Raw genomic sequence first — 17,305 nt, 5'->3', positions numbered from 1 at the left:
TGGAGCACTAAAATTGAATTTCTGATGTAGTTATGTTCATTTTTGATAGTTATTTCTAGAATTTTGCTGTTGATTGCCGGAGTGTAAACGGTCCGTAACCGCTTCACGCCCAACCCTTGTTACTTAGTTCGAGTTTATTGAGTTCACATTCTCATCGCTGTAAAAGTCATATCTCTTACTTCGATTTTTCATGACTTTCGTTGCCAAACTTTTTGCGTCACTGGCATACATGAGGTTCATCGTTCCACACTTAAAGACTTTCATGATAAATGTGGGTATAAACCGCACCTTTGTAAGTTATTATTTAACAACCGTACAAGCTTATACAAGGACACAATACAATACACTCTTGAAAACCAGTCGTCTCTGAAAGCGGATCAGATTTAAGAAAAGACAACACGCACCCCTGCACATCGCTGTACCCGTAGCCCAGTGCGCGCGACCCACGTGCCCTCCTCGCCCTCAAAAAACAATTAAGCTAATGCTATCCACCCTAATTTTATATGCTCCAGTCGTTTGAGCTATTCGCCCGACATAAGTCGTTTGTGTTTAAGATATAATGGCCTCTTTGTCGTTTCTCACCGAAATTGCGAATGGGATACAAGGCAAGGCATATAGAGCGGAGTTGAATGAGCAGAGTGGTTCTAAAACAGAATGTGTCGTGAAAGTAATCGAATGCCCTGACATTAATTACGGGAACAAACTGTTCAACCAACTGATGAAATTGAGCGAGTTGGATCACAAAGGTGTGCTTGTGCCCCACGACGTTTTCTTGTCATGGGAAGAGTCGACTTCTAGTGTGAACGTCAATATCGTGTATCCGCTATTAAACGATCCCGGAAGTCTTGAAGACGTAATCAAGAATTATCCGCTACCGACAGGATTACCTATATCAGAAATCCACGAAGTAGTAGGTCAAATAATAAGCTCCTTACAGTATATCAGATCGTGCGGAATGTATCATTTAAATTTGAAACCAAGTAACGTATTTGTCAACTGTGGAAGTTACGTTATTGCTGATTTTGGTTTGCCAGCATTAATGTCAGACATCGCAACACGAACTCGAACAACGGATGGAATTTTGTACAAGTTCACAGAGTTGGAATATCTGTATAGGATTGTAAAAGAGCCATGTAATTTGCACCGATATCATCCTCCTGAGCTGAAGAGCACGGATGGAGATACGCTTTACGACTCCAAAGCTGACGTGTATGCATTAGGGCTGCTGATATATCAAATGTGTTTCTTAGATCTCGAGGTTCCAGATAACATCGATGAGTGGAGAGAGCATGCTGATGGTATCGAGGATGAAATTCTGAGGGGACTGTTTTTGAAAGCTACAGATCCGAGCTATGATTCCCGGCCGTCTATTGATCAATTGGGTTAGTCAGCATCTGTTATATTAATATGTGGATCATTCGGTTGGCGTCAGACCAATTTATTTGTTGCCAAATTGTCCACGTGCAAAAATTGAGTACCCCCTAAAGCTAGCATCCCTAAGCTCCAGCTGGCAACTACCGAAACCAAGAGCTCGCCGGTCATTTGCGAGCGATTTTCCGGAGGTAAGTCGTTTTCCTAAAGCAGCGCTGCGCTTATTAAATAGTTTTGATGTGAGGGCAACCGTGGTGGCCCTTTATAAATGTACAAGGACAGCGAAAAGTACAAGGACGAGAAGTCTGTGATTTGGCACGACGCCGTCAACAATTCCCTCTCACCCCACAGGAACAACTACTACCAGCCCTTCAAGAACGGTAGACAGGTTGTAAAGCATCTCAAACCCCACCTAAGCCGAATACAAGCCAGAGGCAAGGCACCCCGAACATTTACTCGGACCTTGTCAGAGCCGCTAGGCAACACATTGTGTTCAAAATCCTATTGTATGCGCATCGCTTATAAATCATCCAGGCAAACTCCCCCAAGTAGTAGTAGTAAAAGACTTGAATTTACCATTGAAGGATTTTTGACGGTACTAGAAAAGATCTTTACAGAAGATAGCGGTAAAAAAATATATGAATTAAAGGAAATCTTCTAAGATACGTTCAACATCTGCAAACGACACAGCGACATTTGATTGACCATGTACAGGTTCTTGATATATCGTATTTTAAATCGCGTAGACTGACGAAGAAGCACTTTAAGAGCGATTTAATATTTGCAGGGGGAAATAAAATGTTTATATCACTAGAATCATTAAAATCGTTGAGCAAAAGAGTTACTCTGTTAAAAAATGATGTTTCAGTGACCGATTTGCGTGGGTATTTAGAAACCAGATGCTGTTTGTTCTTGCTGCGTAAAGATCTGTTCTTCTTCTTAAGAATGAAAAATTTTTCGAACGTAATACAACTCTTTCCTGTAGCAATGGTAGCAAAAAGTTTCAGATCAATGTTTGGAAGCTGGTATGCAATGGGAATCGTATCAGCAGCCAACAATAAATCACTATAGCTCTTTTTACCAAAACACAAACGCGAACATTTTTCGTTAAACTTCTCGAGTAATCGCAAGTGAGTTAGACCGGCATGCCAGGCAGGAGAACCATACAGTAACAGACAAAACACAAGCCGAATACAGGTTGAATTAAACGTTGTTCGGCAAACTGTATGGGACATTGTGTCTGAGGTAATTGAAGTTCTGTTTTGCTTTGTTTAGCTTTGATCGAGTGTGGAAGTCCCATCTTAGACGGCTAGTAACTTCAATGCCAAGATTGGTCGTTGATTCCACTTTCCGCAGTTTTTTGTTGTTTAAGAACAAATCACCAGTAGTTTTCTTTGAAATATGGATATAAGAACATTTTGATGCATTGAACTTCAAGCTGTTAGAATTCGACCAATTATACAATCGATTGATGTCCTCTTGACTGTCACGAAAAACATTTGTCGAAGAGCACACCAACTTGGTATCATCCGCAAAGCAGTAACAATTGGAATTTTTGGGAAGAGACAGCATATCGTCTATATAAACTAAAAACAACAGTGGTCCCAAAACACTTCCTTGGGGAACACCACTATCTATAGATACGATGTCGGAAAGGTTTCAATCGATTCAAACTCGTTGCGTTCTATCCGCCAAATATGATCTAATTAAGCTTCTAAACTCGGTCTAATCCAAAATAGGCCAGTTTACTAATACGGGTTGCATGATTGACAGTATCAAATGCTTTACTGAAGTCAAGATATGGTACAATTTGCTCCCAATTGTTGTCAAAATTGGCATACAACTCGTCTATGAAGAGAACAAATTGTGTAATTGTTGAATGACCCTGTTGAAAACCGGCTGATTAGAATTATTTTTGTGTCGGATCTTCGAATACAAATAATTAAAAATTATTCTCTCAAATACAAGGAAAAGTCGTGGCAGAATAGATATAGGGCGATAATTTTCAATGTCGGACTTTAATCCTGTCTTGTGAATAGGTGTTAAGAGAATGGATGAACTATGTGAATAGAGAATGAACATAAAGTGCAAGCACTTCTAATGATCCTATATTTATCGGAACTAATTAAACGAAACACGATAGTTACAAGGTCTCAATTCTTTTTTACAGTTTACTTGTTCCCAAATTCTGCTCTAATGCTGGAAGACATTCGTTCTCGCATCCCGTCTCCGTTGAGTGGAATAAACTCTTTTGATTTGAAACTTATAACATCTGAAATTTTAAGGCGAAAACTCAAAACTTATCTGTTTTAATTTTCCGGCACTGTTGAGATTTTAAATGGTGCTTGAACCAATAATAGTAATAATAATCATAATAATGCTCGGACCCTGTCAGAGCCAAATTCCCCTAGTCAACATTGTTCGTGATATTATTTCTCGAAAGAACGCCAAGACCCCAGCCGTAGTAAACGAATACAATCAACCCAACTTGGAATTGAAAACGCTGTACGTTGTGCTGATGCACGGCGCAGATTGCAAGAAAATCTTTCCGAAGAAGCGTACCAAACGATTGTCGAAACGATGAAGACGGGCCCTCAACAAGAAACAGCAGCGCGAGGCAGAACAATTGGTAGTCACTAACCGAGGTAACCGATAGCCTTTTCTAATTAGGGAAGCACACTGGGTGTGACTTTTCGTTTGCGACCTTGTTTCTGCCTATATAGTCAACTGTACAAGAGCGCGGTCGAACTCACCACAAGCCCAGATTCAGGGCAATTGCAGAAGCCAAGAACTGCTTCGAAACATGTGATTTCGACATACCTGCAGACGAGCAGGATTTCCATTGTTTTACTTGTGGTTGTCGGATGCACCTCAATGAGAACTGTACCCAACTCAACAAAGTAGCCCTTAGTGGATGACCAGAAGCTCAAAGCACTCCAAACCGTCTTCAACGAAATGAAGAAGACTATCTCTGAAATCAAAGAAGTGGTACAAAAGAAGAGCGGAATGCCGCCCCCACTCCTTCGATACCTGAGCACATCGAAATTCCCAAACCGGAACCGAAAGAATTGAATGGAATTCAAATTTGTGGAGTTGCGAGAGCACAGCAAAGATTCCGAGCGAGAGAAACGAGCACTACTTGAGTGAAATCCACAGCATGCTGACATTCATGGACATCGTTTGTGAAATCACTCACCAAGAAGACAAGAAGAGGACCATTCTGCTACGTGTGCCAATCAACTATCATCGACGGCTGATACTATTTTTGGTGGCAATGCTGAAAAACTATGACAAGGATTACATCGACAAAGAACTGAACAAGGACGAACTGCAAAAACTTACCCTTGTGCTGAAGAAACGAAAGGAGCTGATAGATGGAGTTAGTCGAAAGGACTTGCGGATGAAAGACAGCTCTACTCCGAAAAGGTGGAAGAAACTGGTTCAAAGTGGAAACGGTCGAGTCCAGTGCGTGACTCGCCGAAAGCCGCAACAGAACAAGCGGTCTTTGCCTCTTACAATTCAATGCAAGAAGTCTACATCGCTTACGAAGACAGCTCTTCTCAAACGCAATAATTGTGATTTCTGACATTCTCTGCATCACTGAGACCTGGCTTGTGGCAGAGGTTCACGACTCCGCACTCTTTTTAAACAAATTTGTCATACACAATTATGACCGAGACCCATGATGGGAGGTCGAAGCACGGAAGAGCATTAATAACCGGGAAAGCGTCAATACTACATGCAAGGGTAACACTCCCCTAGTAACTACACTGACACAGTAGCAATCCGAGTTGAGACATCGGATCAAAGGTTTTTAATGGTATGCATAAACAACGCACCAAAAAACAGTCCGTATCGACTGAGTTTAGAGTCCATGAAGTCTCTTCTTGAGAAAATTGTACATCTGAAACAAGAGCTATGCTGTGATACGGTCATAATAACTGGAGATATGAATTTCGAGTCCACCGGTTGGAATGAATTGAAATCTTTGGAGCTTTACGAAGCAGTGGTTATAGAATTTCTCCTCAACACCGGATTTCAACAGCGATTTATAGGCGGGAATAAACAACTGGATATCATACTGACAGATAATCCAGATCCAATTGCGAATATCACCGTGGACGACCGAATGAAATAACTCTTCTCACGATTAGCACATGGTACACAACTGAAACAGAACCAACTAAGGAGAGCGGGACTTCTCGATTTTCTCCTATAGCAAAGCGGACTGGCAAATCTTTGAGAAACACATAAATGAAAATCCTGTCAACCATTATGCTTCAGCAATGTCACCCTGATGGTTGAACTGTGGTATGACTGGCTTTATGAAATTTTCCAGACACACCGCTGGCCCCATGCGTCAAAAGTGAGACTTCAAAACTAATCAAACGGATGAATGTCCCTCGACGACAGATCAGTAGTAAACCGTCACATTCCGAAATGGAGAAGCTAAACGAAATGAGCCCCAACCTAGACTCCCAAATTCAGAGACCACGATGAGTTCGAGAGGAAAATCTTCCAAGCAGGAAACTTCTGAGATACAAAAATGACTCAAGAGCATACGCAGAGGAACTCAGCTACCCTCTGAAATAGATCTCGATGACAGGAAAGCGACAACATATGAGGATACTGATCTATTCAACGCTTTCTTCCAGTCAGTTTTTACAAAATCCGACTATCAAAGGAAAATTGACGAAACGAAACGGTCAGAATTGACAAAATACATTTCTCAAGAAAGGAAATAGAGACTGCCCTACAAGCACTAAACATTCGGAGGCACAGATGGATTGGGAAATCTCCTTTTGAAAAGACTAGCGGCCAGCAAGAGTAAACCGCTTGAACTTTTAACACTATTGGCAATAAACACAAATTTCCGATGTTTTAATAAACTGGATCAATTATTCCTCCTCAAAGATGGAGAGATGCAGTCCATAGCAAACTATAGACTGATAACCCTGCTGAACTGCATCTCAAAAGTACTTGAAAATCTAATATTTGCCAAAGTCGACAAAATTTTATATAAAGTTATCGCACCACAACATGGGTTCACAAAAGATAAGTCCACGATGACACAAATGATTCTGTACCACAATGAATTGTTCGAAAAGCTTTATATGACTACGCTGGCAACACTGTGCTTGGATTTTGAGAAGGCCTTTGATAATGTGTGTTTTGAAAAGTTCATTCAGAAGCAACGTGCTATGGGCCTAGATGGTGGAGCACTAACTCTGTTTGAGAGCTACCTCACAGAACGCTACCAAAAAGTGAAATTAGGCTTCACGGAGCTGCTGCATTACAGGTTTTGAGTGCTTTTCCTCAAGGAAGCGTCCTTGGACCTCTATTCTTCAATCTGTTTAACATCGATCTCCCAGAAACAATAATGAGCAGCTGTTACGGTTACGTGTCGATTATAAAGTATTTAGCACCAACCCTGTGACACTTCAGATAGATGCAAGCAGAATCTGGCAATGATGTTACAGGAATATGATGAAGCTGAATCTGGCAAAATGCTAACTAGTGAACGTCAAGGGGAGGCAAACGTACAGCTTGGTGGGAGATTGTTAGAAAAACCAGAATTCGAGAAGGACCTCGGGATTGCTGTCTCTTCGGATCTTTCTTGGACAACTCAAGCTCAAAAGAGAGTCGAAAAGGCTATGAAAGCTTTCTGGAGCATCCAACGCAATATCTCCAAATTGTCGACTTGGATCACAATGAAAAAAGTCTACCGCAGCTACGTTGTTCCAGTAATTTCCTACGGATCATCTTTGTGGAAGGCAAGCAAAGCAGATCTCAGAAAGATAGAAGCTGTGCAGAAGAAAGTGGCGTCCTGGATCCTACAGACAACGCAACTGGAATACAAGGAATGCCTGCAAAGACTCCAAATTCTTCCACTGGTGATATGTCATGAGGCGCTTGACGATTATGGACATAATACAAAGACGATACAACATGAAATGGGAGGAGTACGTCTTCAAAGAAAATTCAAACGAATGAACTGGAACAGTGGCGAACACAATCTTCATTACATGAAGACTCCTAAAACGAACATAGGAAATTGATTTCTGGATCCAGAGCAGTGCACCTTGGGAATTTGTTCGGCAAACATTTCAACTGTGACATTCAACGCTTGAAGAACTTCAAAGAACGGCATACAAGAGTGTACTTCAGATACTTTGACAAAAAATTTGACTACGGAAACATATGTATATGGAGACTATCATGTTTGTGCAATGAATTCCGAAACATAAAGAAATTAAACTTTGACTGAAACTACGGAAAAGGTTCTATAGCGTTATTGACAAGATTTCTATATTTGACAACTGCTATGAGTACAGAACATACAAGAATGATTCCTCTATGCTTCCCGATGTTTGTATTGTCCATGTCCTTGTAATTGAGAACTGCTTCGCAGGTTTTCGAAAATGTTGAAAAGTGTCATTCTGATAGTTTATTTTTGGAGGCCATTGGACTTTCCTAAAGAAAATAATTTTTTGTGGCGATGTTCTTTTCGCTATCGTGACCGCGTGCTTTGTTAGAATTCAGAATTAAGTAAATTTTGCTCTGCTTGATATTAGTTAATCTTGATACTGTTGATTTTTCTAATTCAAACTTTGGTGCTATCAGCTATCAATCTGATTCTCGAAACAATTCATTAAATGGTCTGCATTTGGCCTCATTTGACTGAGCAGTTTTGTCGTATAGGAACATACAAATAAATTCTAGTTCTTCGTCTAGAGAAACTTCTGGCCCTGAGGATTTCACAAAACTGTTTGTACAGTACAATTCAGTCTCAAGTTCACATAAACAGTATAATGTTGCACACTGGTTATGTCTGATTCTGCGTCAGTACTCATTGGATTACTTTATGGTTGCGATTGTTATAACTGATCTTCAAGTCTTTTTGACAGTTATGATAACGTCGCCAATTTTAAACACTTTGAAACGAATGGAGTCAGCTTGAGTGTAGGCTTCTCAGAAGTTGGCTGGTGGTGTGGAAAAATGTTTGTGGCCATATGGCGAAAACCGAAGTACAGAAGCAATTCTGACATCCGTTTTCGAAATTTGATTTAGCAAAAAATAAAATTCAATTAAACAATGGTTTAAACAATGAAACATGGTTTTGCAGAACGCAACAGCACGATCTCGCTCACTGAGATTGTTTTTCTTAATGTGCGTGAAGAAAGTCTGATTTCCGAAATGCTCTAAATCAAATTTACACCTATAGATCTGGTGTACACCCGAAAGATGTTTGAAAAAGGGCTTTCATCCTTCGCTTAAAGGTTTTTGAAAAGGTACTTGTATTCTTTCAGTCTGATGAAATTTATTCGAGCTTTCCAAAGCGAACCAAACAATTTGTGTCAATTTTAGACATTGTTGCAGTGTCGCACATATAGTTTTTCGAGATCTAATGCTTCAGCTGTTAAACTAGTGGGGCAAAAATTTTAGTTACGAAAGACTGTCAAACGCTGCAATTGCCACGCGCTTTATTATGTCTAGCTTTCATTAATGGCCTGCCTGACAAAACCAGCCCATTTGTTGCCGAAGACTTAAAAAAAACAGGCGACAGTCTCCATTGCCCTTCGAAACATTGATCAAAGGATCAATAGAAACTCAACGGAGTTTAGCAAAGCGCAGCGAAATTGTGCTAAATACTGAAATTTATGGCGAAGTGAGTGTTAGCAGTAATCAAGTAGCATCGATAACAGTATTTACCGCATAGATCGATTGAATTTTTTTCAGCAAAATTTTCCCGCACAAATTTTCAATTTTCGAATACCTTGCTTGAATCGTTTGAATAATTTAAATGTGCTCATTCATCAATGACTTTAAACCTCGGAAATGGAGAGTACAAGATGCAAGTTTTGCTAAATTGTCACGATGATTACATCCCGGACACATTTCATCACTATGAGTGCTTTTCAGAATTATAAGCGAAAATATGAGGACCTTTAGAACTCGATTTTTGTGGTCTGTGAACTGTTAATAATCAGATGCCAAAACAAGATGACATAAGTAATATTAGAAATCTGTTCGTTTTGCCCCACATGATCGAAGTGTGGTTTCATGGGTATGTGCCAACAAACCATTGCGTTTTAACACTGATACTGGTGTGTATGCACCTGTATAAAAAATATTGAACTGGCCATTATAACCAAAGTGTATCTATACATTATAGAATTGTAAAATTATCAATTATGGATGGTCATATTTCATGGAGGAAACATTTTTAGAATTAGCCACAAATGACAGTGAGATCATTGTAGCAATCTTTTTCAGTTTTTCAGTTGAGGCATGTTGCTTTTTCCCATTACAGTTCTATCAAGTCCTCGAGAAGTAGTCCGCTTATTGAGGTCGAGAAACAAGTAACTACAAACTAAATGATTGTTAAGCTGAAATCTTGTTTTCGCATCTGATTATTTTCGACATGGTTTTTTATTTTAATACAGACAATTTGAGTTGATTAAATGTGGCCCTCAAAACCTTTGCCGTCAGGGAACAAAATTTACATATTTGTTGTTTTAGCGGAACTACCAGAAGTCCAACATCTGATTGAAGTTGCCGAGAAAGAGAGAATTGCTAACAAGCGGCAGAAAAGTGCCTCAGTTCCACACAAAATAGTACCCGTTGACTCCTCCGTGGAAGTTGTGATTGACAACTTGAGCTCGGCTATTAAGAGCGAGGAGCTGACTCGAGCTTCTTTCCGGGCTATATTTGCGATGACTGCCAAAAATAGTGTCATTCTCGATGAGTCTCAGAAAGGAGTGATTTTAGAAGCAGCCAAGTTCCACGAAGAAGTCCAAGATATCCAGGTGAGATTCACACCATCTATGTTATTAGTTCAAATTAAACCTTGAGGCTTCACATTTCATGCGCTATCATTGGACGATTGATTCTCCTTTTAATTGCTCTTGAACGCAGTTCATAGCAATTATTGTAAACGTGTGTCTTTTTTTATGCAAAATTTTCGCTTGACGGTTTTGACTTTTCGAGTGACTTTTACGCCCTTGAATTTTGCATTTCGCGTGATCTAAAATTCTCTCTCAATCACAATTTCAAGCAGCTGAACTCAATTGGCGGCAATTTAATACTAAAAGTCAAATAAAAAGTGCGCCGAAACTGGTGTCATTTTTTTACTTTAAATCTTAATAGTGGTATATGTTAACCTCTTATATGGTTATTTGAAGCCCACTATAGAACTTCTTAGTCCCATTTAGGCTACCCCTCCCCCGACTGAAGCAGGCTGCAATTGATTAGAGCTCCCACTAGTCGTTCAAGAGCAATTCTTCCGACGTTTAGTCGGTTATGTTTGTTCTTATTCAATGTTCAACTGATTCCAAAAAATCTTGATTTTGTTTCAGGAAAAGTTTTTGGCTATTGCGTACAATATCATTCCTACAATTGAGGAAGAAACTGACGTATTTTCCAGTGTGGCTCTCTGTCAACATATAGTTACGCTTTTCAAACGATATCCCAATCACGAGAACATAATCTACGCCTCACTTCAAGTAACGTTGCTTATATCTGCACACCGATTTGGAGCTAGGAATATTTGTAAAGCCAAAATGCTCCGTGTACTGGCTGATCTGACTGAGAAGTACCCCTCCAATGACAAGACGGTTGCCCTGAGGTTGGTTCTTTGGATCTTTTGGGGAATCGTGGCCTACAAGGAGAATTTGCGAGATGTGATGAAGGATCAGATTGGCCATTGGGTGTACGCAGTTGCAGATACTGCCCAGGTCAGTACACTCAATTATCTATTTCAATTCAGTTGTAGACCAATTTTTCCAGACACGTTTTTCTTTTTACTGCAATTTTTTGGTATTTCGAATTTGGTCACGAAAGCAGTACCTTTCGAAAGCAGCAAAAGATTGTAAAATATTTTTGCAAAATTATTTACTTAAAAAGGAACTGAGAATCTTTTTTCGAGTTGCGACTTCTACACACTCGAAGGAATTTTGGGAGCAATAATTTTTCTTTTATGCAAAATTGTTGCCTCGCCGTTTTAATTGCCCTCTTTCAGACGCTTCATTCTTTTTCTGAAATCATTTTTGTTGTATCAAATTTCAGATGTTTTAAACCTTTTTATGGCAATTTTAGTGCGCAAAGGTCTCTTTGACCTTTGTACTTTTTACGCTTTCTCTTAACTTTTCGTGGCTAGTTTTGGAATAGTAACGGTTAAAATTGAATGAAGCGCATATAGCTTGTTGATTTTTTGTGTAACCAATCGATCTTGCAACGTTTTGCGGTTTAATTATACCCGAAATTTTTGCAAAAAAATCAAACAATTTGCTGTTTTTATGCGCTACATTTATAATTGCTCTCGAACGACGTTTTTTACATAAATTATTGTTGTCTTGTCTCTTGTTGCAAATTTTCTGGTATATAGTTTTTGTTGAAGAATGTTCTTTTGTTCGAGGGCATTAAATTTTTGTATAGTTTTCTAAGAGCTTCAGAAGTGGAGGTTCAGCGAAGTTGTTGAGGAAGCAGTTATTCATCTGCAATTTTGAGCTTTGGTTGCTTCGGACCTCACCCTCTGCCCCCTTATCCATTGCAGTTGGCATCTTGAATTATAGGCTACAACCAGAGCCAACCCTCGACGGTCGTTTGAGAGTAATTGCTCCGATGGTAGACAAGTACGTTTTCTTTTTTTTGTACTGATCATTTTTCTCCGATTTCTGGTTTTTCTTGTTATTGTTCAATTTTTCATGCATTTTTTCCTGCGAGTTTTAACATCTCATGTTTACAGGCTTTTGAAAATTAAAAGCAGCTGGTATATTCACCTATGTGCATGTTTCATACGTTATGAACGTAATCGGGCCATGGCCATACTTCAGCGGCCTATTGTACTTGATATGAATCTATCACAACCGAACAAAATATCGCGACCGAACATGTTATTCTCGCTTTATCATTTGTGTGTTCTCAAATCTAATTTGTTAATGTCTCCCTTTCGGCTAATATTCACGGCACCCACAGCCGGACCTAACTAATAGAGCTCAGCGGTTGGACTGTTTTATAACTTTATCACGTTGTCTTGAACAATTTTCACAAAAAATGCCCGTAAGTTTGTGTTTAAAATCGACAAATCAGTGAGCATTTAATATTTGGCTTTAATACTAATTTTAAAGCATTCTGCTCTACGCACGTTTGGCTTTACTGTTGTCCTCCCTCACCGTCTGAGAAATTTCTGTAGACATAATTGATATATTCAAAATGTACAGCTTCAGCTTGCTATATTAACACCCCTAGCGGGTTCTCTAACTGGCTATATGTATTTCAAAGCTTCTGAATCAATTATGCAGCTTCGTTATCAACAACAGGTCTGCTAGTTATTGTTCAAAAAGTGGATTTAGATTCAAAGTTATTTTTCAGAAGGAAGAGGTGTTATTGGAAGCCTTTACTGCCTGTATGTGGACTTTATCCAACTATAAAGAGAACTTGGATGAGTTCAAACGCATATCGGGTGTAGATCTCTTACTGCACATTGTACATGACTACCAACAGGAACCAAGAATCCTTAAAAACTGCTGCATGGCTCTTGCCAACGCCGTCGAAGCAGATGAAGTCTGTGCCTACTCTGTTCTCGCGAGCCGAATTGACGACCCTTTCGTTGTGTTGCGTAGTATCTACCACCCTAACCGCGACAACCCTGAGTTTGTAGAGGCATACGCGACTCTCCTAGCTGAGTTGTCCAACTACGACGAAATACGATACGAGCTGCACCGATTGAATTTTGTAGAGCTAACTAAGGAAGTTGAGCTGTTTTACTCGGCAGCTGATCAAATTGTGAAAAGCGCGGCCAAAGCCACTGCCAACTTAGAAGCATACAAATTAGAAATTGAGTAAATTCATTTCATTTATATCAAATAGATTATCTGTAAATTTTGTTCGAACTTGAACGTATCTGACCGCTTGATCTCAAAATTTCACCTCTATCCAGATCAAAAAATATTTTCGTGCTCTATTTGGGGAAAGATTTTTCCTCGATTTAAAATCCAAATAATTACTCCGTTACTGCCGGTCGTTGTAAAGTTTCATCCTTATTTCATGTGTTTTTCCAAAAAGAATTCATTTTATTTTCTGAAAGAAATTGTAAATATGTTTGCATTATTTTTTCAAAGCATTCTGCTGCACTTTCTGAAGAGTGCTTCTGTGTACATCATCTGTAAATATTGTGTATATAAATTATAATAGCGTAAATGTGTAAATAGAGTACCATGTGTGAACAAGAATTGAAATATTAGATAGCTTTGTCATTGTTTCTCACTCTGCTCTTTTGTTTGTTCTATAAGAAACAACTGAAATATTAGTGATATGAGAATGGAACGTACGTTTTAGAGCGTTTCAAGAAAAGAGTTTTTGGTGAGTAATTTTTGTTTTTACCCATTTTATATTGGTTTCCTTAGCCAAGTTGAGTTAGCTTTTGCATAGCTAATCATAAATTAGCTTAAGATCAGAATTGCTCCGCAGAGGAGTTCCTAACTTCTTCAATTAAATTTTATTGTAAGTATCTCCTGAAGGATAATTGATGTTAGGTAGTGGTCTCGCCTTTAGTGAAGCTCCTGGTTGATGTCAAGTTGAAAAATTCAAAAAATTTTTTTCACGACTCTATATTATAACTCTCGATCTGAAGTTTTTTTTACTGAACTTCTGTTTAGTTTACTTACTGCGTTTTTACTTGGTTCCAAGTAAGTTTTAGTTTTGGGGGGTTTTTTGTTGCGACCCCTCTTGAGGGGGGGAGGAACTATATACTCAAATGGGTTTTTTTTGTTCAGTCAATTTTGGCCGATCGATATATTCATCGTAGAGAGTTGAGAATGGTATCATCAGACAGCTTGTCCATCGTAGAATATGGAATTAAAAAGATTTTTTTGATTTTCGTTTTTGACAGGGAGATATCAAGGTTTAAACTTTCGAGAAAATAGAGTGAATTCCGTTGATATCATTCACCTTTTTTCGGAATTTTTGACTAAAATTTCGACAATTTTGATAAAATTTAATAAAATTTTTCAAGAAAATGTTGTTGATTTTAAGTTTAAAGACAAAATATATTGTCAGCTATATTTTGTCACAATTTCCGGCTAAATATTTCACAAAATTCAGACTTTTTCATCAAAAAAAAGCACGAAATAAGTTTCTTTAGTCCACTCTGAATTTGCAGGAAGTGCACACCCAAACACCACTAACACAACCTTTGTAGACTGAAAAGGGGGCTAATTCCACTTCAACTTCCGTTGAGAGTCCTCTGTAAATAAAACTTTGCCGTTTTTTGCTAACTTTATTCGCTGATTATCAAAAACGCAGCATTTATTTTTGATTTTTTAAGTAACAAAATATCTGTATCAATGACATTCCAAAAATTAAATATTCCTAATGGACAATCAACATTAGCAGGACTATTTCTGTATCAATCTTCGACCGTTACAATCCAAAGATAATTCGGATTGTCGTCAGTCGGTTTTTTAAAAAAATTCGATCTTTTTTTATTAATGAAATAACAGAACATTTCAAATCAAAGCTCACTAGTGATAGGTCCTATTGGCTTCCTAAATAGCTCGAAATTAATTTATCTAGTTGATTGCTTGAAAGCTTACGGTCGTTTTGACTTTTAAAATATTTGATTTTTTAAAAAAACGGCTTATTGAACTTTGCCTCATTTTTCTCTATTTTGTCAACTTGTAGCTTAGTGTCAGCAATCAAAGAGTGCTTTTTCTTTCTGCTGAATTCATATTTAGTCTCTATTCCGGTTTTACGCCTTAAGTTATGCTGTTCTGGCTTTGATACTACTAGATTTCACAATTTTTTTTTAATTTTTAGATATTTGCCCATTTTTCATGTTTTTTAGTTTTGTCAAATTATCACGTTATTGTCAGTTCATATATCACAGTTTTCGCGTTCAAAATAACGAACAATTGATAATATTTAAATCCTTAAAGATATAGATTGTGGTTCTTTACCGCTTCGACAGTACTTTCTCTAAGAATTTAATTGAATTTTTTTAATTTTGTCTTTAACTGTCGTTTTTACTTTGTCTTTTTAAACGTATTTAATTTCCTGTACAATGACCCGGTTTGATTGACTTTTCCTGGGAGAGTAGATGAGCAAATATTCTGATATTAGAAGATAGATAATGGCTTTCGTGACTTTTAAAACAATTGTTTTCCAAAATGAAAAAAAAAACATTTCTACTTTGCAATTTTGTTCCTTTTATTTTCTGTTTGTTACCCGGTCTCTTTAATTAAAGGTAAAAGATGACATTATTTTTGTCAAGGGAAGGTGTCAAAAGAGATTGGTGTCACAAAATCTAATGTTTTTAAAGAATTCGTTATGACTTTACTGGCTTCGACACGGGTTTTTCACAAAAAAAAGTAAATTAATTTTTGATTTTTGTCATATTTGACGTTATTTTTGTAGACGTAGGGCTTGTTCTAGATAATTGCAGAACTCGAGGGCTTCCTTTGGAAGAATAAAAGAACCTACTTAATTTTTTCATATTGTAATTAATGGCTTTCATGTCTTTGGAAATAAATTTTTTTCGATAAAAACAAGTATTACTTATTGCTTTTTTTTCCTTTTGGTCTAATTGTTACCTAGTTTCATTATTGAGAGGTTACATAATACATTTCAAGGGAAGGTGTCAAAAGGGATTGGTGTAACAAAATGTAATATTTTAAGAGAATTCGTTACGACTTTTCTGGCTTCCACACGGGTTTTCCACAAAAAAAAGTAAATGAGTTTTTGATTTTTGTTTTATTTGACGTTCTTTTTGTAGACGTTATAAGTATTCTGGATAAATGCAGGTCTCAAGGGCTTCCTTCAGAAGAATGGACGAACCTATTCAAATTTTTCTTTCTGTAATTAATGTCTTTGGAAATAAATTTTTTTCGAAAAAAAAAACAAGTTTCATAATTTTGCATTTTTTCTTTTTTGTCTTATTGTTGCTTATTTTCAATATGAGCGTCCACATAATACATTATTGGTGTTTGATGAAGGTGCAAGCGAACATATATTGGGGGCCAAAGTATGGCTTTACGGCTTCCAAAGCATTTTCTGTTAAGTTTTAATTGATTTTTAGTTTGTTGTCTATTTGTTGTTCTTTTTGTAACTGCATAAAAAATTGAATACCAAGAGTTCTTAATTCCCTTCTATAGAAGCATTGGTAATTGTAAACCTATGGGATATTTTAGTTGATTCCTAATAGTTTTCATTACTTTGAAATTAATTTAAAGTTTTTTTTTAAAAAATTCAGCGAATTTTCTAACTTTAAAAATTCTGTTCTTTTTTTTGTCTAATTGTTACCAAGCTTTATTATGAACTGGTGAATAACCATATTTCCTGGTGAATTACAAGTTATTTTGTTTATTTTCAGTTTTATCTGACGCTATTTTGACTGTTAAGTTTTCTCTTCGCTCGCTTTCTTAATATCGGCGTATCTCATCAATCTAATGCATCATTTTTTACACCACTGAGTTTTATGCTTTGGAGGCTATCTTTTCGTTCATACTCCAGTTTTTTTTGAAAAATACTTGAATTTTTTGTGTTTTTCCATCTGTTCCTCATTTGGTAGACAATTATGCCAAAATTGTGGATGAGTGGGGTCGGAACTTTATATGCAATTGCACATTACTGAGCCGCCTTGTTAGAGTTTACATCCAATTAGTTTGCATCCGCCTTGTTATATCTAATCTTTATCAATAATGTTTTCTATAACTCACGCTAGTTGAATTAAGGCGGAAATCAATAATACTTCATCATAATTCAAAATATTACGGGATCTATTCTGTCCCCCCTCAAGTATAGTGTGCAGAAATCTTTTACGCCCCCCCGCACCCCGTGTCTATGTTAAAACGCGGTTAATGAAAATGGAGAGAACAAAACGTCATCTGGTAAATCAGGGACGAAAACAAATTTAAAACTTCTTATTCCATATTTT

At 37.6% G+C, this 17,305-nt stretch overlaps 4 protein-coding genes across 4 annotated transcripts in view; 3 read left to right on the top strand and 1 right to left on the bottom strand.

Annotated features, from left to right (window-relative positions):
• The window catches only part of LOC142353110 (uncharacterized), a 576,000-nt gene that overhangs the window by 376,804 nt on the left and 181,891 nt on the right, over window positions 1–17,305 (bottom strand). The window lies entirely within an intron of this gene.
• The window catches only part of LOC142353263 (large ribosomal subunit protein mL46-like), a 222,247-nt gene that overhangs the window by 134,516 nt on the left and 70,426 nt on the right, over window positions 1–17,305 (top strand). The gene's annotated exons all lie outside the window — the stretch shown is intronic.
• On the top strand, window positions 559–13,623 carry LOC142353261 (serine/threonine kinase-like domain-containing protein STKLD1). Its single transcript, XM_075405492.1, has 4 exons — window positions 559–1,382; window positions 9,895–10,181; window positions 10,731–11,108; window positions 12,745–13,623. Exons 1-4 carry the CDS (start codon window positions 560–562, stop codon window positions 13,216–13,218), a joined length of 1,962 nt encoding a protein of 653 aa, XP_075261607.1. The 5' UTR covers window position 559; the 3' UTR covers window positions 13,219–13,623.
• The window catches only part of LOC142353262 (endoplasmic reticulum-Golgi intermediate compartment protein 1-like), a 59,747-nt gene continuing 56,040 nt past the window's right edge, over window positions 13,599–17,305 (top strand). Inside the window, exon 1 of the mRNA XM_075405493.1 lies at window positions 13,599–13,734. The gene's annotated coding sequence lies outside the window, so the exon portion shown is untranslated. The remainder of the gene's footprint in view (window positions 13,735–17,305) is intronic.

This window comes from Convolutriloba macropyga, chromosome 14, assembly GCF_964194025.1.
Source record: "Convolutriloba macropyga chromosome 14, txConMacr16.3, whole genome shotgun sequence".
Taxonomy (NCBI): domain Eukaryota; kingdom Metazoa; phylum Xenacoelomorpha; order Acoela; family Convolutidae; genus Convolutriloba; species Convolutriloba macropyga.
The sequence above is the reverse complement of the archived record's forward strand: the minus strand, read 5'-3'. Positions and strand labels throughout refer to the sequence as shown.

Bases quoted from the DNA above. Each gene is read 5' to 3' on its own strand.
- LOC142353261 (XM_075405492.1), top strand. From the start codon at position 560: ATGGCCTCTTTGTCGTTTCTCACCGAAATTGCGAATGGGATACAAGGC. The intron at 10,182-10,730 runs GTGAGATTCACA...ATTTTGTTTCAG, and splicing joins AAGAAGTCCAAGATATCCAG to GAAAAGTTTTTGGCTATTGC. The intron at 11,109-12,744 runs GTCAGTACACTC...GTTATTTTTCAG, and splicing joins CAGTTGCAGATACTGCCCAG to AAGGAAGAGGTGTTATTGGA.